The sequence below is a fragment of the Notolabrus celidotus genome, chromosome 7 (assembly GCF_009762535.1).
Source record: "Notolabrus celidotus isolate fNotCel1 chromosome 7, fNotCel1.pri, whole genome shotgun sequence".
NCBI lineage: Eukaryota > Metazoa > Chordata > Actinopteri > Labriformes > Labridae > Notolabrus > Notolabrus celidotus.
The window spans coordinates 38,559,321-38,585,796 of NC_048278.1; the positions used below are offsets into that span (position 1 = coordinate 38,559,321).

The following is a 26,476-nucleotide window of genomic DNA, read 5'->3' on the forward strand; positions in this document are numbered from 1 at the left end:
AAAGTCGTATTTTTCTGAGAAAGAAGTCTTAATAACAGGCTATGACTAACCTATGTGTTAAATAGCATAAAGGGGGATCAAAGGAGTAACCAGACACATGCACTGAAATGAGAATGGTCGATCGTCTTGTTAAGTTAATTTAACGGCTACAGACGAACTGGTTCTTCAGAGAACGATGAGCCGATGTGCTCAAAGATCGAGAATCTAGTTATTTTGAAAACCTACACTAAAGCTTAATTTCACAAGATGCTCCATGTTGTTTGTTTTAGTACAGGAAGCTGCTCTGCTGATGTGTCCCTTCAAAATAAGAGCTAAACATGCTAACTGATGCTCAAAATATGACTGTTCTGTCAAACTTACAACTTTATTCTGAAATGTTGACTTGTGGTGAATTAAGGACTTTAATTTGGAAATGTCTTTTTTTTTCATCTTTACTGTGGCCTTAATACTCTGTTTTTACATTAGTAATGCATATCAGCAATTCTAATAACAATTATGAAAATATTTAAAATGTTTATATTAACCTGGCAAACATTTATATTGGGGTCTCCTGTGGATATTTCTGATAATTAGTTGTGCATAAATTAATTAAAATGAATGGTTCATTCAGCCAAAACAATTTAAAAGGACAGTGCACTGAAGTCAAATTTTATGTTCATATTTTTTATTTTTGAATTATATAATTAAATAGATTCTATTTATTAATTTCATTTTTTTTGGTTCAATTTTTTTTTTTAATATTGAATATTTTTTAAAAATTTCAAAAAGGGGAGTTACCTGGATGCAGATATTCTTCATTGATAATTTAACTCCTCTGTGACTATGGCCTTGATCTGAAGTAGTGACATCACAGTGACAGAGCTCTCCTATTGGCTAATGACTTCAGAGGTTTACAGGTTCACAGATTTAAAGGGACAGTGTGCCGATGTTCATTCTGTGTGTATCTCTGGGACTTTTCTCAGTTTGTTTGTTGTTATTTATTTTCTGATGTATTTTGAATTTTGTTTAAAACAAAAAAGAAATATTAAAAGAAGCTGGATCCTCCCCTGGGGCATTTTTATATTCCAGTGAATTTTAATGAATGTGTCGTATGAATGTTGCTGCTCTTGTTTTTCACATTCTGGAAATCATTTTTTGTTTCCAGATCTAAATCTTTATTTATGTTTTTATACTGAGTTTAAGTTTTGATTGAGGCTTTGTTCTTTTGTTGCCTTCATAATAAAATGCACTGAATTTGAAGTCTTGTTTTTTTATTTGCTCCTCAGCTCTTTGTTTTATATTAAACCAGTATAACAGAGGATTAGGGATAATGTGGAAAAATGAAGGACTTTGAGAACAAAGTCATAAACTTACCAAAATAAAGTCATTAATAAAGAACAGCAGCCGGCCGCCTGAACTAATATAATAAGCATTTTTTGAAGTTACACTTCTCCTGATATCTCCAGTTATCTGTTCTCTTAAACAGATTTAATATTTTACATGGATGAACTCTGACCTCAGAGTTATAACTTCTTTTAGTTAAAATTCCACTTTTAATCTTTAAAGATTAACACTTTCATCTCCTTGGAGTATTTTTTTTTCTCTTACAATTTTACTTTCTTAAATTAATTTTTTACACTCATTAATTTACAACTTGAGTTCTTTGAATGAACTTTCATTGTTTAAATTCACGCCTTTTTTTTCATAACCTAATCTTCAATCTCGTATATTTTACAAATTTTTTTTTTTTTTTCTTCCACATTTTCTACTGGAAATTTTTGACCTTACACCTTTATTCTTGTAAAATTCACTTTATTCTCAAATTTTCACTTTTTTTCCTCCCGAATGTGGACCTTATTCTTTTTTATAAAACAGAAATAGTTGAATTTTTCAGTCATTTTACAAACCAGGAAAATACAAAATAATCAACATGTCTATTTTAATAAATACAATTTTGGAAAAGTTCATTATTTCTCATCTTTTATTTAAGTAACCGAAAATGTGATATATCGTGGACTCTTTATACATATACTGACATTTTTTAAACATTTTTAATTTTAATTTTGAAAATAGTAGCCTACTGCTCAAAAATTTAAAAACAAAACCATCACCATTTTATTTCAGGTTATTTTATGAATCTTAAGTTATTTTGAATTAAAAAAAAAAACTTTAGTGATAATTAAAAAAATCCTAAATCTTTTCCTTCAAATGTAAAACCATTAAAAGTCAAGTGTAATAAATCACCTAAACACCTTAACTGTTTTTGTCCCAGGATGTAAACATGTTTATTTCTGCTTTAACATTTTAACATGGGGCTCTATGGGGACCGACTCACTTTTGGAGGCAGCCTCTAGTGGACTTTTGGGGAACTGCAGTTTTGGGAGTTTTTTGCTGCATCTTTTTTTGCTTGCATTTCTTAAACAGATTAAAAAATCATAATCAAAGGCAGAAAATAATTAGTTATTGAGATATTATAATGACTAACTCATGATCTGGAGATAACAGCATTAGAATAATTACAGGCTGGTCTTGGCTGACATCGCTGGTTTCTAAAAGTTGCAGTGACGATTGAAGGAAAAGTAATCTCCACTTAACATTTATTAAAAACTGATCTTAAAGGATCCAGAGTTCACTCAGTGTCTTTATTACAGGAAGCTTTATTATAACTACAGTCACACAGTTCTGAGCCTCGTGTCCCGTCCTGAACTTTATCACTTTAAAGCTTCTCAGTCAAAGGAAGAAAACCGTCTCTCTGCTGCCGCCATGTTTCCTCCTCCTCTTCCTCCAGCTCGGCCCTTTTCCTTTCACCTCCCATCCTCCTGCTTCCTCCCATTCTTCTTCTTCTTCTTCTTCTCTCTCCACAGAAAATGAAAAAGGAAAGTTTGGACGACACAGTGAAGTCGTTGAGGAGTTAGTGAATCACTTTTAAAATAAGAGCAGAGCGAGTTCACATGTTCAGCTCAGCTGCAGACTTTCAGGGTGAGTTAATTCAACTTCTTACACATTTTAAACCAACAAACATGAAGTGTAATACTCTGATTATATTCATGACTGTTTACATTACAAACCCTAAAGTCCTGTGGTGTTAAACTTTCATCCTGACGTCAACAAATCCAAAGACCAAAACAAACAGGAGCAGTGTGAGAACCATGGAACGATCACTGACGAGGAATCACTGGGACTATTTTCAAAAACTGTAAACACGAATCATTTCAGATCAATAAATTAATCTTTAATCAATGTTTATAACATGTTTGTGTTTTAGGTTAGTAGCCGGGTAATAGGCGGGGTAACGTTTGATTAGCAGGTCGTTATGGGAACGCTTTGCCACAGTGTCAACGGGCAGAGGGGAAATGTGCTGGAACTACTTTCTGTGGAGTGATTTGTGTGTGATCAGGTTCTCCCTGAAACATGAAAGACATTTCACAAAACACAAAATTATTTCATGGAACACAAATATTATTTTGTAAAAAATGTAAAATGTGTCATGAAACAGAAAATGCAAAAATAATTCATGAAATGCAAAAAAAAAAAAAAAGTAAAATTATGCAAAAAAAATTCACAGAATAAAATCAAATTTAAAAAATGAAACAAAAATCAGAATCAGATTTTTTTTGGTATTCTAAAGATTTTGGTGTTTAGAATTCAACATTGTTGTTTTTTGTAGTTATTGGATTTCAGGATGAAGTAAAACTGAAAATAATTAAAGATGGGAAATGTAGTTCTAATGTGATCTATCATAGAGAACTACAAGAGGAAGCTCTCTGTGGACTCTGCTCTCTTTAAACAAACACAGGTCAATGAATGGATTCTGTCTCTGTTTTAAACTCCTCAAACTCTGCTTTCCAGTCAGTGTTAAAGTCTGAGTCTTAAAGCTCAATGTGGTTATTAAAAGTTAAATTTAGCTCCTCTGAGAGAAAACCAGCAGAGAGTTTCATATTTGGGGTTTTGCCTTCAGTTAGAGCCGAACAATAAGCTCTGTTGTTATTGACCTGAGAGAGAGGGAGAGAGGTATGCAGGGGCAACTGATTACCAGAGCTGTGTGTGTGTGTGTGTGTGTGTATGTGTGTGTGTGTGTGTGTGTGTGTGTGTGTGTGTGTGTGTGTGTGTGTGTGTGTGTGTGTGTGTGTGTGTGTGTGTAATGAACCAGGTTGAGGCTGTGACGTCAGCAGGGGCTCGGTCGGCAGGAGGCGGTTGGAGCAGAAAAACTGGACCTGCAGCTCAAAGCCCTGAATCTGTTTCCTCCAGAGAGGAGAGACAACATGGCTGAAACACAGGGAGGGACAGCAGCGCCGGGCAGGAAGGTGAGCTCACACACACACTCACACACACACTCACACACATACACACACACACACTCATACACACTCTCACAAACACACACTCTCACCTGAGAAACAGGTCAGAGGTTATAAACCAATCAGAGACAGGAGGAGTCTGACCACCTGCTGTGACTTCATGTTAGTCTGTTTGAGTTTGACTTCAGGTGAACGTTTGGACTGTTCACGAGTTTTTCTAAAACACCGACCTGAGTTCACTTTAGGGAAAGCTGCTGAAAGTGAAACAAACGCACTTCCTGTCAACTCTAACAAAATAAAAGCCCTAATGTGTAAGCAAAATTAGATTCAAGGAACCCAGTCTGTTTTTAATGCAGTGACTTCCACTACAGAGTCATGTCTGTTTTTAATGCAGTGACTTCCACTACAGAGTCATGTCTGTGTTTAATGCAGTGACTTCCACTACAGAGTCATGTCTGTGTTTAATGCAGTGACTTCCACTACAGAGTCATGTCTGTTTTTAATGCAGTGACTTCCACTACAGAGTCATGTCTGTTTATAATGCAGTGACTTCCACTACAGAGTCATGTCTGTTTTTAATGCAGTGACTTCCACTACAGAGTCATGTCTGTGTTTAATGCAGTGACTTCCACTACAGAGTCATGTCTGTTTTTAATGCAGTGACTTCCACTACAGAGTCATGTCTGTTTTTAATGCAGTGACCTCCACTACAGAGTCATGTCTGTTTTTAATGCAGTGACTTCCACTACAGAGTCATGTCTGTGTTTAATGCAGTGACTTCCACTACAGAGTCATGTCTGTGTTTAATGCAGTGACTTCCACTACAGAGTCATGTCTGTGTTTAATGCAGTGACTTCCACTACAGAGTCATGACTGTTTTTAATTAAGTGACCTCCACTACATCAGGATCTGTAAACAGTCTTCATTCTATTTCAGCTGCTTTTATTTTGAAGGTGAACCTGGACTGTTGGTTTTCCGGTTTCAGACTCTGTTTGAAGTAGCGCGTGCTTGTCACGGGTCATGTGACCCCAGGAGGATTTGTTCTGCTGTCAGGTGTTGAAAGTTTCAGACTCAGTGTTTAAACTCTGAGATGATAGTGACCTTTGTTTGAGTGTTCTTAGATATTTTAAATAATAGTTTTTTGAGTATTTAAAGTTTGATGAGGTGTCAGTTATAAATCATTAAATCATCATTAATGTATTTTTTCCTCTCCTTTCAGAAATGGGTTTTCCCGCGGAGAGGCTCTGCAGATGAACATAAACTGAGCATCGTTTCTTCAGACAGAGACCCTCACAGTCTGGTAACATATCATATTATGACAATAGTTCATTTATTGTCATAATTTAATTTAACTCTTATTTATTTTTTAATGATTTTTTACTGTATTTCTCTATTATTATTTTATTCTCATTTTTACTCATTACTTGAGATCAGTAAAGTAACTAGAAATGAATGAAATATAAAAAAATATATATTTCAATTCATTTAGTTGGTTTGTTATTTATGATTTGTTTTAATTTAATTAAATTCTAAAAATGTCTCCTCATTTTTTTGTCATGACTTGAAATAGGTAAAGTTACTGGAACTTGAATATTTTTTAAATTAGTATTATTATTATTTAAATTAATGAAATATTTAAAAAATAATTTGGATTTCAAAGATTTCAATTTATTTAGTTGGTTATTTATTTATTTTATTTTATTCCAAAAAAGTCTCTTCATTTTTGGTCATAACTTGAAATAACTAAAATATCTAGAAATGAAAAAAATATATATTTTTGAGAAATTGTATTGTTAATTTGTTTTTATTAATTTAGTTATTTGTGATTTATAATGCATTTCTTTAAATTTGATTTTATTCTAAAAAAATCCCCTTTATTTTTTTGTCATCTTGAAATTAGTGAAGTAAATAGAAATTGAATAATTTTTGAGATACATGTTTATTTTATTTTATTTTAAAACTTCCCAGCTCTTAAACAACTGATGGAAAAACAATTACTTTTTCACAATTTACCATCATATTTGGAATGTAGTATTATGTTCATATTGTTGTGTATTTGTGTGTGTGTGTGTGTGTGTGTGTGTGTGCAGGCAGTTCCCTTCAGAGGTCACATCAGCGGTGGGATGTGTGTGGGGAAGAAGGTGGTGCTGGTGGGTGTTGTAGACCACCATCCTGACAGGTGAAAACAACTTCCTGTTACCTTCACTTCTTTAATTTATTAACTGATCCTCTTCCAACGCTCAGGATTAACTCTGCTTTTATTAGTTTATTCATCTGTTTTATTTTCACTTCTTCTGCATTCCTCCTGTGTGGGAATAAACTGTGAGTACTGAAGTACAGCTAGGAAAATACTAAACTTTAAAGCTCCTGTGAGACAACTGTACCTTTAAATATTCACACTGTGCCTTTAAATATGCACACTGTACCTTTAAATACTACACACTGTAGCTTTAAATACTACACACTGTACCTTTAAATGCTACACACTGTACCTTTAAATGCTACACACTGTACCTTTAAATACTACACACTGTACCTTTAAATACTTCACACTGCATCTTTAAATACTAAACACTGTACCTTTAAATACTACACACTGTACCTTTAAATACTACACACTGTACCTTTAAATGCTACACACTGTACCTTTAAATACTACACACTGTACCTTTAAATACTACACACTGTAGCTTTAAATACTACACACTGTACCTTTAAATACTACACACTGTACCTTTAAATACTACACACTGTACCTTTAAATACTACACACTGTACCTTTAAATGCTACACACTGTACCTTTAAATACTACACACTGTACCTTTAAATACTACACACTGTACCTTTAAATACTACACACTGTACCTTTAAATACTACACACTGTAGCTTTAAATACTACACACTGTACCTTTAAATACTACACACTGCACCTTTAAATGCTACACACTGTACCTTTAAATACTACACACTGTACCTTTAAATACTACACACTGTAGCTTTAAATGCTACACACTGTACCTTTAAATACTACACACTGTACCTTTAAATACTACACACTGTAGCTTTAAATGCTACACACTGTACCTTTAAATACTACACCCTGCACCTTTAAATACTATACACTGCACCTTTAAATACTACACACTGTACCTTTAAATATAACACTGTACCTTTAAATACTACACACTGTACCTTTAAATACTACACACTGTACCTTTAAATACTACACACTGTACCTTTAAATACTACACACTGTACCTTTAAATGCTACACACTGTACCTTTAAATACTACACACTGTACCTTTAAATATACACACTGCACCTTTAAATACTACACACTGTACCTTTAAATACTACACACTGTACCTTTAAATACTACACACTGTACCTTTAAATACCACACACTGTACCTTTAAATGCTACACACTGTACCTTTAAATACTACACACTGTACCTTTAAATACCACACACTGTACCTTTAAATACTACACACTGTACCTTTAAATACTACACACTGTACCTTTAAATACTACACACTGTACCTTTAAATACTACACACTGTACCTTTAAATACTACACACTGTACCTTTAAATACTACACACTGTACCTTTAAATATACACACTGTAACTTTAAATACTGCACACTGTACCTTTAAATATGCACACTGTACCTTTAAATATACACACTGTACCTTTAAATACTACACACTGTACCTTTAAATATACACACTGTACCTTTAAATATACACACTGTACCTTTAAATATACACACTGTACCTTTAAATACTACACACTGTACCTTTAAATATACACACAACTCTAACTTAGTCATCAGGTCTTAAGGTGGTCTCTGTTCCTCCTTCAGGTTCTACGTGGCCCTCACTTGCGGTCGAGGACTAGGCGGGCAGCCCCCGCTTGACGTGGCTCTGGAGCTCTGCGTGAGATTCAGGGACCAGCAGATCCTGCGCAGAGCCTGTGAGTCGGGGTCCTGGGGAGACGTGGACAGAACCGTGCCTTTCTTCCCCTTCATCAAAGGCCAGCCCTTCAAGGTACGAGAACATAATCCTGAACCTGACAGTGGAAACACAGACCAGGTGCTGAACCTGTCCCTGTATGTGGTCTCTCCTCTCAGATGGAGATCCACTGTGAGCACGGCCGGTTCCGTGTGTTCCTGGACGGACAGAAGCTGTTTGATTTCTCCCACAGACTGACGTCCCTGGACCAGATCGACACCATGTGGATCAAAGGAAGTCTCACCATCTCTAAGCTGGCCTGAAGACTCCATGAGGAACTTCTGACCTCCTTGAAACCAGGACTTGTTCACAGCGTGGATGCTCTCTGTGACTCTAAGTGGACCATGATCCACTGAATGAACATCATGCTGTGTGAAGGAGAAACTAGAGACTGAGACTCTTTAGTGTTTACTGAGGGAACAGACCAGCTGAGGAGGAGGAGGAGGAGGAGGAGGAGGAGGAGGAGGTGGAGGAGGAGGAGGAGGAGGAGGAGCAGGAGGAGGAGGAGGAGGAACATGATCTATAGACTGATATACAGTCAGTTAATAAAGACGCCCCCTGGTGGACATCAGGAGGATACAGGTGTGAAAGACAAACATGCTCTCCTCTTCGGCCCTGATAATCCATCAGACCTTACAGGTGAAGGAACATTGTGATGCCAGTGAAACATAAATTCAATATTTTATGAAACATGTAAAAAAAAAATTACAAGATGCATAATTATTTCATGAAACGCAAGAATATTTTGATGAAACAGAAAATGCAGAAATAATTAATGAAATGCAACAGAAATATCGAAAAACAAAAATGTTAAATTATGTAAAAAAAAAAAATCGATTTGATAAAAAAAAAAAAAGATTTGAAAAAAAAATATTCTGTGATTTTTTGCATAAGTTTACATTGAAAATATTTTTGATTGAGATTTTAGGGATTTTTAGAATTCTTATATTTTTTTTATTTTTTTTTTTAACATTTTTATCAAACTCAACCAACAGGTCCCCAAACAACACTGCAGCCATTAGAATCAGAGGCAAAATAGTAAAAATGAACAAATAACAAATAAAGGAGGAATGCAGGAATGCAAAATTAAAAATGATTAAATACATTCATATTGAATAATAACAATGATACAATAAAAATATTAATATTACATAAAAAGTTAAAATAAATAAATACAAATATTTTAAATATAAATATTACTTACATAATAATATAAATATATACAGTAAACTTAAAAGAAAAATAAATAGTAAATAAAATAATAAGTTAATATTTTCTTTTATTGTATTATTTTGGATTCTGTGATCTCACTATTTAAAAAAATATTTTGCTTGTTTTTCTTTTTTTTTGCATATCTTGAAACATTTTTGTGTTCAGTGAAATCATTTCGTGTTTAATTACATTTTTATTTAAATATCATGAAACATTTTTTTTTGTTTGTGTGGTTAAATGATTTTTTTTGCATTTAATGAAATATGTTTGCTTTTGATTAATTGTTTTTGGCGTTTAAAAGAAATTCATATTTGTGATCATAACTTGTTTGTGTATTTGACCCTCAGGGCTTCCGTACATTTAAACATCCAACCTGCCTAAACCTCCTCGTCCTCACACTTACACATGTTCCTGTTATCACTCCATCACAGCTGAGATCTCCTCACTCTCTCAGGAAGTATCTGATCCCTCTCCAGCTGCCTGCTCATCATTGATTCAGAGCTCTGATGATCAATCCTTGATTTCTCTGTAACTCGTGTTTTATATGACGATATGAAATGTTCATTTGATTCATGTTTGTCAGATTTTTTAACTTTCCTTTACTGTGTTACAGACCTTCATGTATTTTACTCTTTAACTTTGCTGACTTGTATTATAACAGTTTGAATCTGTCTTTCTGTCACTGTTACATAAACACAGTCACTGAATGTTCTTTAACAGTTCTCACACTGTTATATCTTCAGAAACTCTCGTTCTTAAAGTGCATATTTTAGATTTTTGGTGGATTTCTGGATTTAAATGTCGACAGAACAGAAACATAGTTTGAAAAGTTAAATGAAGTCAAAGTTTAAACTCACAGAAGCTGCCTGGTTGATGAGCTGACTACCTCAAACACACGATATGATGCTCTGCTGTCTGCATTTAATAAATCTGTCTGCTTGAACTCAATGACTTTAAATCTTCACTTTGTGTCACGTCTGAAGTTCAGCCTCCCTCCACTAGCTGGAGCTGTAGCTCTGGTTAATGTCTGCTGCCATGTCGCTCTGCAGCTCTACCACCTGGATGTAAAGGAGCACAGGTGATGATGTCATCTGGTAGCACGGAGGAACCAGCACAGGTATGAGGACGCTGACCTGCTGGGGGAGTGAGCTCTGCTTTGCTCTGCAAGAGCAAAATCTGCAGTAAGCCAAAACTCCCCGGATGTCTACTGATTCAGGAAAATTTCACAGCATGCATCGGACCAGTCTGCCTCGCGTACTGTTTCCCACAATGCACTGCGCTCATTCTGCTTTTTCTTTTTCCTTCTTTTTTTGACAGGGGGAGCTCAGTTTTTGGGTGCTGTGGAAGTTATCAAATTACATATAAACCACTTCTTAACTTTTTAAATCATCAGTGACTGTTCTGTTGGATCTGTGTTCCAGTGACGTCTGACCCAGCATACTGCAACACAGATCCAACAGAACAGTCTAAACAGACTAAATTCAAACGCAGTATGTAGTAGGCAATACCTGCTGCCTACTACATCAGTAAGTAGTATGTAGCGGGCGGTTTTGGAAACAGCCTTAGACTCACTCTGAAAACCAGTTTGACATCGTTTACCTTCAGATTCTGAGATCAGATCTCAGAGTCTGATATTTAGATTTAACATTTAGATTTAGATTTAAAGTCCTTCTTGGACTCTGTGGTGGCATCAGCCATCTTTTTTGGAGTGGTCTGCTGGGGAAGCAGCATCTCTGCTGCTGACGGGAAGAAGCTGAACAGACTGGTGAAGAAGGCCAGCTCTGTCCTGGGCTGCCCGCTGGACCCTGTGGAGGTGGTGGCTGACAGGAGGATGATAGCAAAGCTATCTTCTCTGATGGACAACACGTCACCCCCCCCTCCAGGAGACCATAACAACACTAAGGAGCTCGTTCAGTGACAGACTTCTTCACCCGCGGTGTGTCATGGAGAGATACAGCAGGTCTTTTCTTCCTGCAGTGGTCAGACTCTATAACCAATAATATATATATATATATATATATGTTGTAAGATATGCTTATTTTTGCCTCTTTAATTTTCATTGCTAATAACTTTTTAATAATTGATATTTTATATGCTCTTGTTTGCTTTATACTCTTTTGCACTTTCTACTTTGCTGCTGGTGACACTTAAATTTCCCCGTATGTGGGACGAATAAAGGATTATCTTATCTTATCTTATATTAAACATTTAGATTTATATTTAGCATTTGGATTTAACATCTCTGCTTTTTGCAGACGATGTGGTTCTGTTGGCTTCCTCGAGCGGGGACCTCCAGCGGGCATTGGGGCGGTTTACAGCTGAGTGCGAAGCGGCCGGGATGAGAGTTAGCACCTCCAAGTCTGAGGCCGTGGTTCTCTGCCGGAAAACGGTGGATTGCTCTCTCTCGGTGGGGAGTGAGACTTTGCTCCAAGTGGGGGAGTTTAAGTATCTCGGGGTCTTGTTCGCGAGTGAGGGTAAAATGGAGCGTGAGATCCACAGGCGGATTGGTGCGGCGTCAGCAGTGATGCGGACGTTGTATCGGACCATTGTGGTGAAGAGGGAGCTGAGCCGGAAGGTAAAGCTTTCGATTTACCAGTCGGTCTACGTTCCAACCCTCACCTGTGGTCATGAGCTGTGGGTCATGACCGAAAGGATAAGATCGCGGATACAAGCGGCTGAAATGAGTTTCCTGCGAAGGGTGTCTGGGCTCGGCCTTAGAGAGAGGGTCAGGAGCTCGGACATCCGGAGGGAGCTCGGAGTAGAGCCGCTGCTCCTCCGCGTCGAAAGGAGTCAGCTGAGGTGGTTCAGGCATCTGATAAGGATGCCTCCCGGACGCCTCCCTTTAGAGGTGTTCCGGGCACGTCCAACTGGGAGAAGGCCCCGGGGTAGACCCAGAACGCGGTGGAGGGATTATATCTCCCGCCTGGTCTGGGAACGCCTCGGGATTCCCCAGGAGGAGCTGGAAAGTGTCACCGGGGAGAGGGATGTCTGGGTCAATTTGCTTGGACTGCTACCCCCGCGACCCGACCCCGGATAAGCGGAAGAAAATGGATGGATGGATGGATGGATTTAACAATGATTTTAACTTAATATATTTTTCACAACAAAATTAAATGTGAAGAAGATCAAAAATATTCCTCTAAATGTGATTAAAAAAAAGGGACTTTTAAAAATTCACTCTACATTTTTATGATGTTTTAGAGCTAAATGTGGAGAAATGTTGTTGTTTGTTATTTTCAGTGTGTATAAATCTACCCCCCCCCCCCCCCCCCCCCCATACATGTGGCCCCCTGAGCTGGACTGAGTGTGACGCTCGTGCTTTAAAGGAGCTGTCAGCGCGGTGCATGCTGGGAGATCTGGAGGCTGGGAGCAGGCTAGCAGGGAGGAGGCTAGCAGCAGCAGCAGCAGCAGCTTCAGCCGGCTCTCATCAACCTTCAGTTGGAGCTTCATTTCCGGCCGTCCCGCGCTGTTCGGCCGGTCCCCCCGGACCAGAGGACGGCTCTGTGTTTACCCGAGTCATGGAGGCCGGCGGGCAGCCTCTCACGGTGAGCTCACCTGCTGCTTTCTGTCCCTGAATCACCTGCTGTCAACCTGAGGAGGAGCTAACGGCTAACAGCTAGCCTGATGCTTGTTGTTGACGTTAGCTAGCTGCGTAGTTAGCTCAGGTACTTCTGTGTTACTTCTCCCTGCTGCTGTCTCTCTGAGGGCCTCCACACAGCTCAGGTGGATCCATGATGGGGGTTTAAACTGATTTAAATATCTTGTTAAAGTGGAAACTAACTAATGACACATCCGTTTTCATGTAGCTTTAGCTTTCTACTCTGACAAACAAGCCGAGCTAAGTTAGCTTGTGTCACAGAGCTGAGTCGGCCTCTTTAACTGGATGTCCTCATGTTGAAGATAACTCTCTAACTGTCTCTATATAAACTCTGCTGTGATCCACATTCATGTCTTTAAACTGTCAAGTCCACATCAGCAGGTGCGCGTCCACAGGGGCAGCCTGGGCCTCCCCGCACCTGATTGGCCACCCCAAGTTCCATCTCAGAATTCTGCAATATGATTGGCTGCTTGCCTTCTCAGAGGGCGGGGCTTGTGTGGAAACAGGCTGATATTAGCTTCCTGTGCTTTGAAATGTGGCATACCTTCTTTTATTGGTACTTTAAATTGATGAATAATAATTAGGAGACATGTTTAATTTTTAAGGTGAGAAAAAGAGGAACCAGTCTGTCAAAAAACTGTCAAAATATTAATATACTGGTACAGTAAAATTACCAATAAGCTATTCTAAAGTCCTCTAAATCAGGCGTTCTCAAACTTTTCAGCCCACAACCCTCAAAGTACAGGCAGGGTTCCCACGCGTCCTGGAAGTTGACCAGTTTTCCAGTCCTGGAGAACACCTGGAAAATGGGAGAAAAAGTCAAATGTCCTGGAAAATCACGTATTGTCCTGGAAAATGATTCCAACATGACTTCGTGCGACCTGAAACGATTAAAAAAAACACGTCCCCATTCATTGAAAGCTGAGTACACACTGTGCTGGAAAACACAGCAACACAGACCGGTCCGGCTGCGCGACTTGTGTCACATCTTTTCTCCCTCACTTGGTCATAATCATGCATTCACAGAAAACGGGGGTAGGATATATTCTTTATGTTTATGGTAAATTAACCTTGTGGAGTGCTCTTTTGATTCAAAGAGTCTTATATTTAAGTTTAAAGAGTTGACCAGCGGAGTCAGGCAGAGAGCTTGGGGGTCTGTGCCTCACAACTTCCCCTGCAGGATGAGAGCTCAGTTACCGTACTATAGCTAGTAGGAGCGCAAACTCCTGATAGTGAAAACAAACGCAACACAAAGAGCGACACAGCTGCTCAGAAACTGCCCGTTGTAGACATCGTTGATCACAACAGACGTCTCTATGCATGAAGACAGTTTAAACTTTATTAAATCTCTAAGAGAGTCCAAAACTTCACTGGAAATGTCCTGGAAAATGATCTCTGGAAAATAGTGGGAATCCTGACAGGTGCCAAAGATTTGCGACCCCCCACTGTCCCTCAGAGTGATTTAATGTGTCTTCATTTAGCTGGTCTGCAGAAAATGACCCTCCCTATATGAGCATGTGTCTGTGTTTCCTGTGTGTTATGAATGAACCTGCTGCTACTGATGCTTTAGATAATTACCTGTTCACTAACTCTAAACTTAGGAGTCATGTGGAAACAAAGAAAGGCAGAAAACTCATTACACTTTATATTTTCAAGGTTTTATTTCAAGTTTAGCTACTATTTTGTTGCTATTTTGTACTAGAATGGGTGCAATTTTTAGATGACTTAAAAAGTTAAAATTTCTGGAAGACATCTCACGACCTCCCCATTTGTGTCTTACCCACACTTTGGGAAGCTCTGCTCTAAACTGTGACACACAAACACGTGCGCACACATCACAGCACAATGATACGATACATGTTCATCAACAACTCGTTTTTTCAAGACGAAAACAAGACTGTGACGAACATCCATGCATCTGTCTCATCTTCATTGAGGATTTTTACCCCCCGGTGTGCGTCAGTGACAAAGACACAACCTGACAGTCGAAGGAAACATGTAAAACTCTGGTGGTGAAGATGCTAACCTCTTAGTGAAGGTGACAGCCGGCTTGTATTGATGGATAACACATGAGCTGTGTGGGCTGGTACATTAACCCACTTGGATAAGATGATAAACAGCTGGTCCTGCACGGCTGCTTTCACCTCACGGCCTCTTTGATAGTGTTCGCAGTTTAACGAGGAGTCAGCACTCAGACGCCACATTAATGTCCGTATTCCTTCGTGGTCGTTAACTGGTCTTTCTGGACTTGCGTGTCCATGTCAGCCGTGCATGCCTGAGTGGAAACTACCTGCTCCCAGGTATTCAGGGAGATAAGGCCAACAAAGCAAACACACAGTCAGACTCCGCCCACTGATCTGGCCGGAGCTAGAGAATGCAAACAGAGTTTCCTCTTTCAGTTAGAGGTCGACTCATGTGAACGTCACAGGAAGTGAAGGGTCAGATTTTTATTTTGCAGGATTGTAGTTTTCTCAATAACATCCCATAAAGCTTCATCGTGTCTCTGAGTATCGGTTCACTTAGCAGAAGAAATCAACTCTGTTCAAGGACAAGAAAAATAAATCTGTGACCACAAAACTAAGGAAAAAGAAAGTATAAAATCTGGTCCTAGTCCTAACCTTAGTCCCCCTTCAGTCCGATACCGAAGCTGAGGTTATAGAGAGGCAGACGAAACAAAGACGTCCTTCCTCTCAAGGGTTGTACGATCAGTCAAATGTCAATTTCAATCACAACTTTTGGCCTCCTGCGATCATGGAAACACGATAATCAAGATGGAAAGATTGAGCCGAAACACTGAAGGGGTTTGTAGGCTTATGTTGTCATCAGGAGCTCTGAATGATGCGTAATAAAGTTTGTGAGTGTGACAACAAGCAGCTAACTTCTTAGTGGATTAAATGGAGGTTTAAATTTTGACTTAACGATGATTGTAAAGGTCAGAAGACACTCAAAAACATCCAAAATTGCAGAGTTTGCAGGTAAACGGCGTCAAATTGGTTTCCAGATTCACTAGCAGAGCTCGCTCCAGCAGCAGGTCAGCGTCCTCCTGCCTGTGCTGGTTCCTCGTGTCTCTGGTGGAGTGGTTACATGTCACTTTAACCAGACACAGCCTACATACAACTTTCAAGTCAGAGGTTGAAGTTAGCAGCGAATGAGACGGAGTGTGGAGACCAAAAACAGATCAAACGGACGAGTGAACATTAACTTTACTCACTTTCATAGAAGAACCGAGGCTCAAGTTCTGATTGGTGCACATGAAAGCAGACGGAGGGTCATAAAAAATAGAGACTGACTGACGTATTGATCGAATGACGTTAAAGTTGATGGAAGATTTTGGCGCCCCCTGTGGTCAAAGTGAAACTCTGTCCTGTACAGGGATGTTTCCTTGTCGTTCAAAGGGAAACTTAGATTCTGTCGACCTGTGCTGGTTCCTCATGTCTCCATAACCAGACACAGCCGACATACAAGTTTACCTCTATTTACTAGATCAACATACTGACAAACCACGCCCACTACCAGATGACATCATCACCCGTGCTCCTTTACATCCAGGTAGTAGAGCTGCGGAGCGACATGTTGTGCTACAGCAGAACAAACTAACACAGGAGAGAGGAGAGCTGTGAAGAGCAGGCGTGTGTGTTAGTGAAGCAGAGGGACAGAGGGAGCATGATGAGAGTTAACGAGCTAACACCTAGCTAAACCCTGAGGGACATCGGTTGGTATTGTTCGCCATAATCGAGCAGCGCTACGTCAACAAATAATGATCGGAATACTTCGACTAAAAATGCTTCAAATGCCAAAAAAACACAAACAAAGATTAACCCTGAGACGCTCTAATCGAAGACTTTGAGAGGGAAACGTTTACAAGGACATATCAATGAGGTCATCCTACTTCCTGGTTATGAAGTCTGATAAGCGGGCGGTGTTTCTCTGCCCTCATGTCGCCCCTGTGTCGCCCTCAGGTCGATCGTTCTGCGAGGGTGAGAGTCACAGCGTCTGTAAACAGATCTGCTTCAGGGTCGACTTAGTTCAAGTTCTGGTTTCTCATTATCGCTCCATTACTGTCGCTCTGGTTCCAGTCCGTCTCTTGAAGAGCCTCAGTGATTTGATTTCCATGGTGGCCTCAAACCACGCATGGAGCTAATTGGTCCTCGAGCACCAATGAGAGCAGAGCTTATTAACTTCCTGTGTTTATGAAGTCCGACTGAGGCTGACAAGGTCTTCCTCTTTAACATCCTGTGTTCTTACAATGACTCGTCCTCTGTTCTCTCTCGCTCTCTCAGGTGTAGGCGGGAGGATTCGTTGATTGCCCGAGCATCATGGAGCCAGATGTCATCCGCATATACTCGTCCTCTCCGCCCCCGATGGAGGACGGCGCCGAGGAGGACGACGCCGAGTTCGGAGACTTCGGCACCTTCTCCGGCGTCCCCAACAGCATCAGCTTTTCAGAATTCGACACCCCGACCACTTTCAACCAGACGCAGGCTTTGAACGCCACCTCCCCGCCGGAGATCCTCAACAACAGAGGGGTGGTGGGGTTCAGCCACAGCTCCTCCAACGGCACCCACACCCCCAATAATGAGCTGTCGAAGGCGAACGGCGTGGTGCCGCCGGGCCACCTGGGCAGCAGCCCCTCAGAAAGAACTGAGATGAAAAAGGTTCTCGCCAGCTCTCTGGATTTATCCGCTGGCAGCGAGCCCGTGGACTGTAACGGCGGCGGCACGGAGGTGGAGGTGCTCACAAACGGGTTTGCGCCCTTGGACACTCAGGGAAGCCCCTCCTCACAGAATTCTGTCCACTCTCACACAAAAGGAACGTCCACTGGGGACAACGGCTGCGTCCCCGTCCAGACTTCAGAGGATGATTTTGCAGACTTTGCTGCTTTTTCAAACGCTGAAGGACACCTCGGCCAGACGGCGAACGAGGACTTGGACATCCCCACGGGGGACAGCTGGCCGGCAGAGTCTGCCTGCCCGGAGGAACACTGTAATATAGCACAGGGAACAACTTCAGAGGACGATGTCAGGGACACAAACAGAACTGGACCCAACACATGCGGCTCTGATTCCTTATCTGTCCCTGCCGAGGCCGCAGACGGCTCGTGCGACACGGACCGGGTCTCTCACACGGACGCTGACTCTCATCAAAGGGACGTAGCCTTTGCCTCAGAGGCAGTTTGCACTAACGAACCCCTCCATCTGAACGGGGTGGATGTAGCTGACGGGGAAGATTCCAAAGACGCCGCCGTCTGCAGCGAAAACGACCTCTCACCGGACGCTGCCGCCGACGCCGAGGCCGGACAGTCGGACGAGAAGGGCTCCGGGAATGAGACCGAGACCGAAACGGAGACGGAGACGTCGTTCGGTCGGCCGCTGTCCACAGACGCTCTAGAGGAGTACGCAGACATGAGCACTACGGGGTCAGTGCCCTCCCCGCCCCTTCAAGGGGAGACCACCACGCCCGCCGACCACAGCCAGCTGGTGGAGGACGACATGGACGAGGACTTTGGGGACTTTGGAGACGCCGGTTCGTTCAGCGGTCAGGGCTTCGCGGATTTCGAGCAGCTGGACGTCCAACCGGAGCCGAGCAGGTTACAGAGCTCCGCCCCCGAACAGGAAGCCGCGAACGCCAAGGAGGAAGACGACTTCGGCGACTTCAACTCCCCCAAATTCCACACGGCTGAAAAGGAGGCGGAGGACGGAGGGACGTTTGCAGATTTCCCCGTCAGCGACAGTTTTGGGAATTTCAGCTCGGCTGCGGAAGGAGCAGCAGCAGACGACGGGGCGGGCGCGGGGTGGAGCGCCTTCGGAGAGCAGCAGCAGCAGGCGGAGGAGGCGGAGGGGGAGTCCTGGGCGGCGTTCAGCACAGAACAGAGTGTCCGGGGTCCAGCTGACTGCAAAGAAGAGGAGAGGGAGGAGAAGGAGGAGGAGGAGGAGGAGGATGAGTGGCATGAAAGTGAAGCTCCTGCTGGCAGCGAGGACGCCAGCGGGACGGACAGACAGACGGTAAGCACTGCGGGAACGTCACGCCTCATGTGGGACGAGCGACACGTTTCACTTTACAAACACACGGCAGTCTGCTCTTCATCAGCGTGGTCATCACTCACTGACACGCTCATGAGGCAGAGCAGGTCTCTGGTTCAGTGTACAGGGAGGGAAGGTGTTGGCTGTCCTGAAATGATCCGTGTGATCAGACAGGGTGTGCTGACGTATGCAAACACAGGTGTGGAGGAGCAGTGACACACACACACACACACACACACACACACACACACACACACACACACACACACACACACACACACACACACACACACACACACACACACACTCTGATGTAACAGACACTCTCCTGCAGGCTCCGCCCCCCTCTCTTGACACCTTCAGGTATTTGAGAACATTCCTGTCAGATTAAAACACAGACTTCTCGTTAGTCCCACCTCTGCAGCTCAGGTATGCCAGACCTTCCTGTTTCATCGGGCGGTGTTAAACCTCAGAGAGGGAACAGAGACCAGACTCTGACATCAGCTGGGTTTGTTAGTGTGATCACGCCCAGCTGAGCGAGCTGGAAGAGCGAGCTGGATTATTAAACTCTATTGACTCATTTCAAATATTATCTTGTGTTCAAGCAAGGGCGGGGAATTTTACACTAATAATGACGCTTGGGTCACTGCCAATAATATGAGATCAAAGCAATAAAATACGACCAAAGCACTAAATGAGATCATAGCAATAAAATACAATCAAAGCACTAGAATGAGATCAAAGCACTAGAATGAGATCAAAGCAATAGAATGAGGTCAAAGCACTAGAATGAGATTAAAGCACTAGAATGAGATCAAAGCAATAGAATGAGATCAAAGCAATAGAATGAGATCAAAGCAATAGAATGAGATCAAAGCTCTAGAATGAGATCAAAGCACTAGAATGAGATCAAAGCAATAGAATGAGGTCAAAGCACTAGAATGAGATTAAAGCACTAGAATGAGATCAAAGCAATAGAATGAGATCAAAGCAATAGGATGAGATCAAAGCACTAGATGAGATCAAAGCACTAGAATGAGATCAAAGCACTAGAATGAGATTAAAGCACTAGAATGAGATCAGAACAATAGAATGGGATCAAAGAACTAGAAGAGCTCAAAGCACTAGATGAGATCAAAGCACTAGAATACGATCAAAGAACTAGATGAGATCAAAGCAATAGAATGAGATCAAAGCACTAGAATACGATCAAAGCACTAGATGGGATCAAAGCAATAGAATGAGATCAAAGCACTAGAATCCGATAAGAGAACTAGATGAGATCAAAGCAATACATCAGTCCTCATGAGGTCAGTAGTCACACATCAGTCCTCATGAGGTCAGTAGTCACACATCAGTCCTCATGAGGTCGATAGTCACACATCAGTCCTGACATTATGACCTCTGACACAGGAAGTGAATATACGTCACATTGGTTAGCAGAGTGTGGCTAACACTAGCAGAGCTAGCACCACTAGGCTTCACTCCTTGCTGCCTCGGTCGTGTTTTCCAGACACGGCCTTCACACAGTTTTACCTTCTCTAGATCTTAATGCTGCCAAACCACGCCGAGCTCTGAGACGTCTTCACTCATCTGTGCTCGTTTACATGAAAGAGAGGATGAAGTTGATCTCAAACGTTGATGGATACGTTCAGCTCTGATTGTCTCTCTCTCTGCAGGCGCTGCTCTCGAGTCGTCTGGAGAAGCTGTTTCAGAGCAGCTTCCCTCCGACCGCCGCCGTCCCTGTCCCCATGATGGAGGAGGACGTGGTGGTGTCATCCCTGAAGGACCTGCTGGAACCTCCGGAGGGGCGACCTCAGCCAGGAGCCAAGGAGGAGGAGACGGAGACGGCGCCGGGGAACAGGTGAGTGTGTTCACTCGCTCACCTTCTGTCTTCTCTCTCGTTGTGTGAACGTCTGAACTCTAACTCTGCTGTGTGTCGTGTCGGTGCAGTTTGGTGCGCTGCGGCGTCTGGTCGCAGCTTCAGGACATCCACGAGGCGATCGGTCTCAGATACCAGTGGGGGGGCTCGCACTGCAACAAAGCACTACTCTGCTGTCTGGGCATCGACACCAGGAACATTGTGAGTCCACGCTGAACCGCTCAGGGTTACCGTCTGATAACAACCAGAACATAAAGACACACAAAGAGAAGCTGAAGATTATAATTTAAACTTTAAAAACAGGGTTATTTTGACCTGTTTGAATCAGAAACACTCTAATCTGCACCGGGTTATTTTTAGAAGTCATTAAACGGTGCATCAAATAATCGGTGACCTTTATTAACCTCTGCTGGCAGCCTTCAGGGATTGTTCAAACTTCCCTCTCCAGGCAGAGCTTCAGTGAACGAGCTTTACAGCATGGTCGCTCATTCTTCATGTCATGTGTTCTCAGCTGTTCACAGGGCAGAAGAAGCAGCCGGTCATCGTGCCCATGTACGCCGCCAGCCTGGTGAGTTACCTTAACGTCAACATTACACGCCTTTATTTGAAACTTTGAGTGTCTGTGGGAGCCGTGATGGTTTATTATAAGGACGTAATGATGTCAAAGTGTCTTCAGCTGTATTTGGATGAGATGGATGTGAAAGTGAGAAAGTCCAAAAACAGTTTTAGACTTGTTTGGAGCCGTCAAAGAGAGAGAGGCAAACTTCAAGATATAAAACATGAGGCCAAACGCTGCAGTTCCTCCAGTGTCCACTAGAGGCTGAAACCAAGAGTGAGTCAGTCCCCAAAGAGCCCCGTGTTAAAACATCCAACTTTACAGAGAGAACAAACGTGTAACTAAACATGGGACAAGCAATAGAATGGTATCAAAGCAAAAGGACAAGAGAACAATAGAATGAGATCAAAGCAATAGAATGTGACCAAAGCAATAGAATGTGACCAAAGCAATAGAACGTGAACAAAGCAATAGAATGTGACCAAAGCAAAAGGAGAAGAGAACAATAGAATGAGATCCAAGCAATAGCAATATAATGAGATCAAAGCAATAGAATGGGACCAAAGCACTAGAATGGGATCAAAACAAAAGGAGAAGAGAACAATAGAACTAGATCAAAGCAATAGACTGTGAACAAAGCAATAGAATGAGATCAAATCAATAGAATGAGAAGATAACAATAGATTGAGATCAAAACAATAGAATGAGATCAAAGCAATAGAATGTGATCAAAGCAATAGAATGAGATCAAAGCAGTAGAAAGAGATCAAAGCAATAGAATGAGATCAAAGCAATAGAATGTGATCAAATCAATAGAGTGAGATCAGAGCAGTAGAATGGGATCAAAGCAAAGTAATGAGATCAAAGCAATTGAATGTGTTCAAAGCAATAGAATGAGATCAAAGCAATACAATGGGATCAAAGCAATAGGATGGCATCATAGCAATAGAATGAGATCAAAGCAATAGAGTGGGATCATAGCAATAGAATGAGATCCAAGCAATAGAATGGGATCATAGCAATAGAATGAGATCAAAGCAATAGAATGAGATCAAAGCAATAGAATGGCATCATAGCAATAGAATGAGATCAAAGCAATAGAATGCAGTCAAAGTGACAGAATGAGATCAAAGCATTAGAAGGAGATCAGAGTAACACAGATAGATAATAATAAGTGATAAAGGTGTTAAAAAGATCAAAGCAGTGGAATAATGGGTCTTAATGTTGCGGTCCTTGTTTGGGTGTAGCTCAGTGATCTGAACATTGAGCACCGTCATATTAAAGATGGAGGAATGACTGTGTGTGTTTGCTGCCGTCTGCAGGGGATGCTGGAACCAACCAAAGAGCCTGTGAAGCCCGTCTCTGCAGCAGAGATGATCGCTTCCATAGCCCAGGCGCCTCCAGCTGCTCCGGAAAAACCCTCCTCCTGTCCCCCCGACACCCAGCAGGTGAGACCTCAGGAGACTACGACCAGACCAACACACAAAGAAGAGAACAACACTTTAACAGTCTCTCTCTTTCCCTCCAGCAGGAGGCGCTCCCACCCGTCCAGTTCGACTGGAGCAGCAGTGGCCTTACCAACCCTCTGGACGGTACGTTACCCCCAACAGCTCCGCCTCCACCCCCCTCCGCTCGCTCTCTTCTTCTTCCTCTCTTCACTAACCCTCATAGAGTTTCATGGACTCAGTCAGGATGTGATTCTGATTTCACATCCTGACTGAGTCCGATTATTAACAGCTGTTAGAGTTCAAATCATCCTTCTGTGTTAAAGGAACAATCCACTCAAAGAATCCAAAGTACGTCTGATGAAGTCCGTCCGTCTGTTTGACGATGACGAGACGTTAAAGTGGATTTTTCCTTTAAACCGTTAAAAACAAGATGGCCGCCCTGCATGAAGACCTTTCTTCTCAAATAGAATCTAACGTTCCTCATGTAGCTGACTGATCACTGACACTGCTGCATCTCTCTCTCTCTCTCTCTCTCTCTCTCTGCTCTCTCTCTCTCTCTCTCTCTTTCTCTCTCTCTCTCTCTCTCTCTCTCTCTCTCTCTCTCTCTCTTCTCTCTCTCTCTCTCTCTTTCTCTCTCTCTCTTCTCTCTCTCTCTCTCTCTCTCTCTCTCTCTGCTCTCTCTCTCTGCTCTCTCTCTGCTCTCTCTCTCTCTCTCTCTCTCTCTCTCTCTCTCTGGTTGCTAACCTCGATCGCCCCCTGGCTGTGCAGCGAGCGGAGGCTCTTCTCTGTTAAACCTGGATTTCTTTGGTCCTGTGGAGGACTCAGGCTCCACCAGCTCAACCTCCATCCCAGGTCAGCAGCTGCTCATGGCCTCCTCCTCTTCTTCTTCTTTTTCATTACACCTCTGTCGTTCCCCGTCTTCAAATTAACCCCTTCATCCCAGCCTGTCGCTCAAGAACTTTCTCCTGTGTTAACATAGAATCCAGGACACATCTGGTCCTGTTAAGGTGCATTTCGGTCCCAGAACTACTTTACCCTGAACTAAAAGGTTCCTGGTCCCCCATTGTTGTCTGCGTTTCGACTGCGGGCTGAAGTCCCGGGTAGATTGTGTAAATCAGGCCAGTGACGTATGGAGAAAAAACAGTAAATGCACTACACCACCAGACCAGTAGAGGGCAGTAACACAAAGAGGAATACCATTCATCACAGATGACACCATAGAAGCAGACGGACAAGGCAGGTATCATTCAGCTGGCGCTGTTATAGATGATGCTATATTTCATCACAGATGGAAAAAAACAATGACTGTGAATGGTTTTTGGAAAAATTTGAATTTTTTGTTTTTGAAAAATATCAAAATAAAAAAAATTTTTTTTTTTTTTTTAAATGACAAAATATTTTTGAAAAAAAAAAATGTTGATTTTTTTTTTTCTTTTTTTTTTATTCGGACAAAAAAAAATTGACAAAAAAAATTTGACCAAAAAAAATTGACAAAAAAAAATTTGACAAAAAAGTTGACCTGGAGCCTGTCTAAAAAAATAATTTTCCTCAAATTTGAAAATGTCCTCCAAAAGCAGAAAAAAAGTGAAAATGTTCCGCCTGCGGTTAAAACATGGAAAAAGAATTGAATGAATCAACACCAGTAGAGGGCAGTAACACAAAAAGGAATGCCATTCATCACAGATGACACCATAGAAGCAGACGGACAGGCAGGAATCATTATGAGCAACACAACAGTTAGCCTGTTAGCATGAAGAGACTCAGCTGGTCTGTTTTAGATGGTGCTATATTTCATCACAGATGGATTCACTGAATCAACACGTGAGAGGAGATAAGCGCGAGTAGCAAAGACGTTTCAACACGGCTTTAAAATCCTTTTGAACTCAAAAAGCCGTGATCGCAGAGATCGGCCGGTGTTTTGGTTTAAACGGCGACCCTGTTAACTGGAGACTCTCAGCCGGATGCATCCCTCATAAACGTCTTTAGACCATCATTAAATATCTGATGAGGATATTTTGAAATCTTAATAAAAACTAAACTAGTTTGCATTCCCAGGAACTCCCTCTGTGTTTCAACAGCTGTGTAAACTCCACAAACACTGACACGTTCAGCTGAAGGTCTCCAGTTTACAGGGTCACTTTTAAAAGCGGAACACCGGGAGGAGAGACGCATTCACGGTGGGCTGAGAGAAGACTACTGTTACAAGCTGCTAAATCAAGAGAATCACAGCTTCTTCTTTTGAAAAGTACACACACATACAAAAAAGATAGAACAAATAAAAACTAATGAAAGAAAGAGAAATCAAGAGAATCACAGATGTGTGTGATGTTATTGTGGACGGAGGGAGGAATAAAAACACTGAGGTTAATCTACCAATCAGCCAATCAGTCCCAGGACCTTTGAAAAGTACTACCCCCCTAGCAGGGGCTTTTTAGGGGGGAGATTATCTACCCCTGAACTAAATTTAGACCCTGGGTCCACCGGTCCAAACGCACGTAGTTCAGGGGTAAAGTTCCTCTGGTCTTTAGACTTCCTGTCAGGTGACCTCTCCTCCTCTCCTGTAGGAGTCGACCCCGAGCTGTACGAGCTGACGACGGCGAAGCTGGACCCCGGCAGCTCCGGCAGCCGCGTGGCCGACGCCTTCGCCCGCCTCATGTCCACCATGGAGAAGACCAGCACCTCCACCAGGTCAGACGCCGTCACACCACACACCGCTCTGTTCCTTCCCGTGTCGTCGCCCGTCATGTGACGCCTTTTTGTTTTCGTTCTCTCTCTCTCTCAGGAAGCCGAGGAGAGAGGAGAACCTGAGCGAGGAGGCGTCCAAAGTCATCTCCGGTCTGCCCGACCTCTCCTTCATGCAGGCCAAAGTGCTGATGTTCCCCGCCACGCTGACGCCGCTCAGCTCTGCGGCCACGCCGGACTGAAGCCCCGCCCCCTCTTTTTTTTTTCCTTAACCGGTCCAAGTTGTCACCTTCTTTTTTTTCTTTTCTTTGTTATTCTCTCGCTGCGGCTTAGCTCCTCCCCCTTTCATCCATTCATCCTTTTTGTTTCTTATTTAAATAAAGTGAAGCATTTATCACGACGGGAAGCAGCCGGACGCTCGCCCGCCCGCCCGCCCGCCCGCCCGCCCGCCCGCCCAGGAAGTAGGACTTGAATTAGTGGATGTGGTGGTTGGTAGAGAAGGTTTTAGACGTGTGGAGGAGAGTGGTGGTGTAAATAATAATCAGGGATTAAACCTCCGTTTAGTTTTTTTATTTCTGAGGATGATTTTACGTCTCTGTGTTGGGACTGTGTTCATGTCTGTGAAGGAAACACTGGCTGAAGCTCTCTGAATCAAACTGAAGTGGTATATATATGTAAGTTTAAATTAATACATTTATATACATATATATATAAATCTATATAAATACATATATATATATTTATCGACTTGAAACCACACTGCCTGCAAAATCCGGCTGAATGT

The 26,476-nt window shown here is 42.1% G+C and overlaps 2 protein-coding genes and 2 long non-coding RNA genes across 7 annotated transcripts; 3 read left to right on the forward strand and 1 right to left on the reverse strand.

Annotated features, from left to right (window-relative positions):
• Window positions 1–2,618: 2,618 nt before the first annotated feature.
• LOC117815834 lies at window positions 2,619–4,512 on the reverse strand. The gene is made up of 2 exons (XR_004631858.1): window positions 4,127–4,512; window positions 2,619–2,835 (listed from the first exon to the last, which is right to left on the reverse strand). It is a non-coding gene; the product is annotated as an uncharacterized LOC117815834 (long non-coding RNA).
• LOC117815832 (galectin-related protein-like) lies at window positions 2,876–8,735 on the forward strand. The gene is made up of 6 exons (XM_034687788.1): window positions 2,876–2,958; window positions 4,130–4,283; window positions 5,497–5,577; window positions 6,368–6,456; window positions 8,147–8,330; window positions 8,414–8,735. Exons 2-6 carry the CDS (start codon window positions 4,242–4,244, stop codon window positions 8,555–8,557), a joined length of 540 nt encoding a protein of 179 aa, XP_034543679.1. The 5' UTR covers window positions 2,876–2,958; window positions 4,130–4,241; the 3' UTR covers window positions 8,558–8,735.
• Window positions 8,736–8,784: 49 nt separating this feature from the next.
• Window positions 8,785–10,454, forward strand: LOC117815833. Its single transcript, XR_004631857.1, has 2 exons — window positions 8,785–8,933; window positions 9,854–10,454. It is a non-coding gene; the product is annotated as an uncharacterized LOC117815833 (long non-coding RNA).
• Window positions 10,455–12,850: 2,396 nt separating this feature from the next.
• Window positions 12,851–26,046, forward strand: aftpha (aftiphilin a). Of its 4 annotated transcripts, none has more exons than XM_034687783.1 (10): window positions 12,851–13,051; window positions 17,385–19,106; window positions 20,804–20,988; window positions 21,078–21,207; window positions 21,518–21,574; window positions 22,885–23,010; window positions 23,091–23,154; window positions 23,779–23,862; window positions 25,575–25,698; window positions 25,793–26,046. In XM_034687783.1, exons 2-10 carry the CDS (start codon window positions 17,421–17,423, stop codon window positions 25,932–25,934), a joined length of 2,598 nt encoding a protein of 865 aa, XP_034543674.1. In that variant the 5' UTR covers window positions 12,851–13,051; window positions 17,385–17,420; the 3' UTR covers window positions 25,935–26,046. The 4 variants fall into 4 exon arrangements, with proteins under 4 accessions (XP_034543674.1, XP_034543676.1, XP_034543677.1 ...); XM_034687785.1 differs by having other exon boundaries at window positions 23,094–23,154; XM_034687786.1 differs by lacking the exon at window positions 23,779–23,862.
• Window positions 26,047–26,476: the final 430 nt, after the last annotated feature.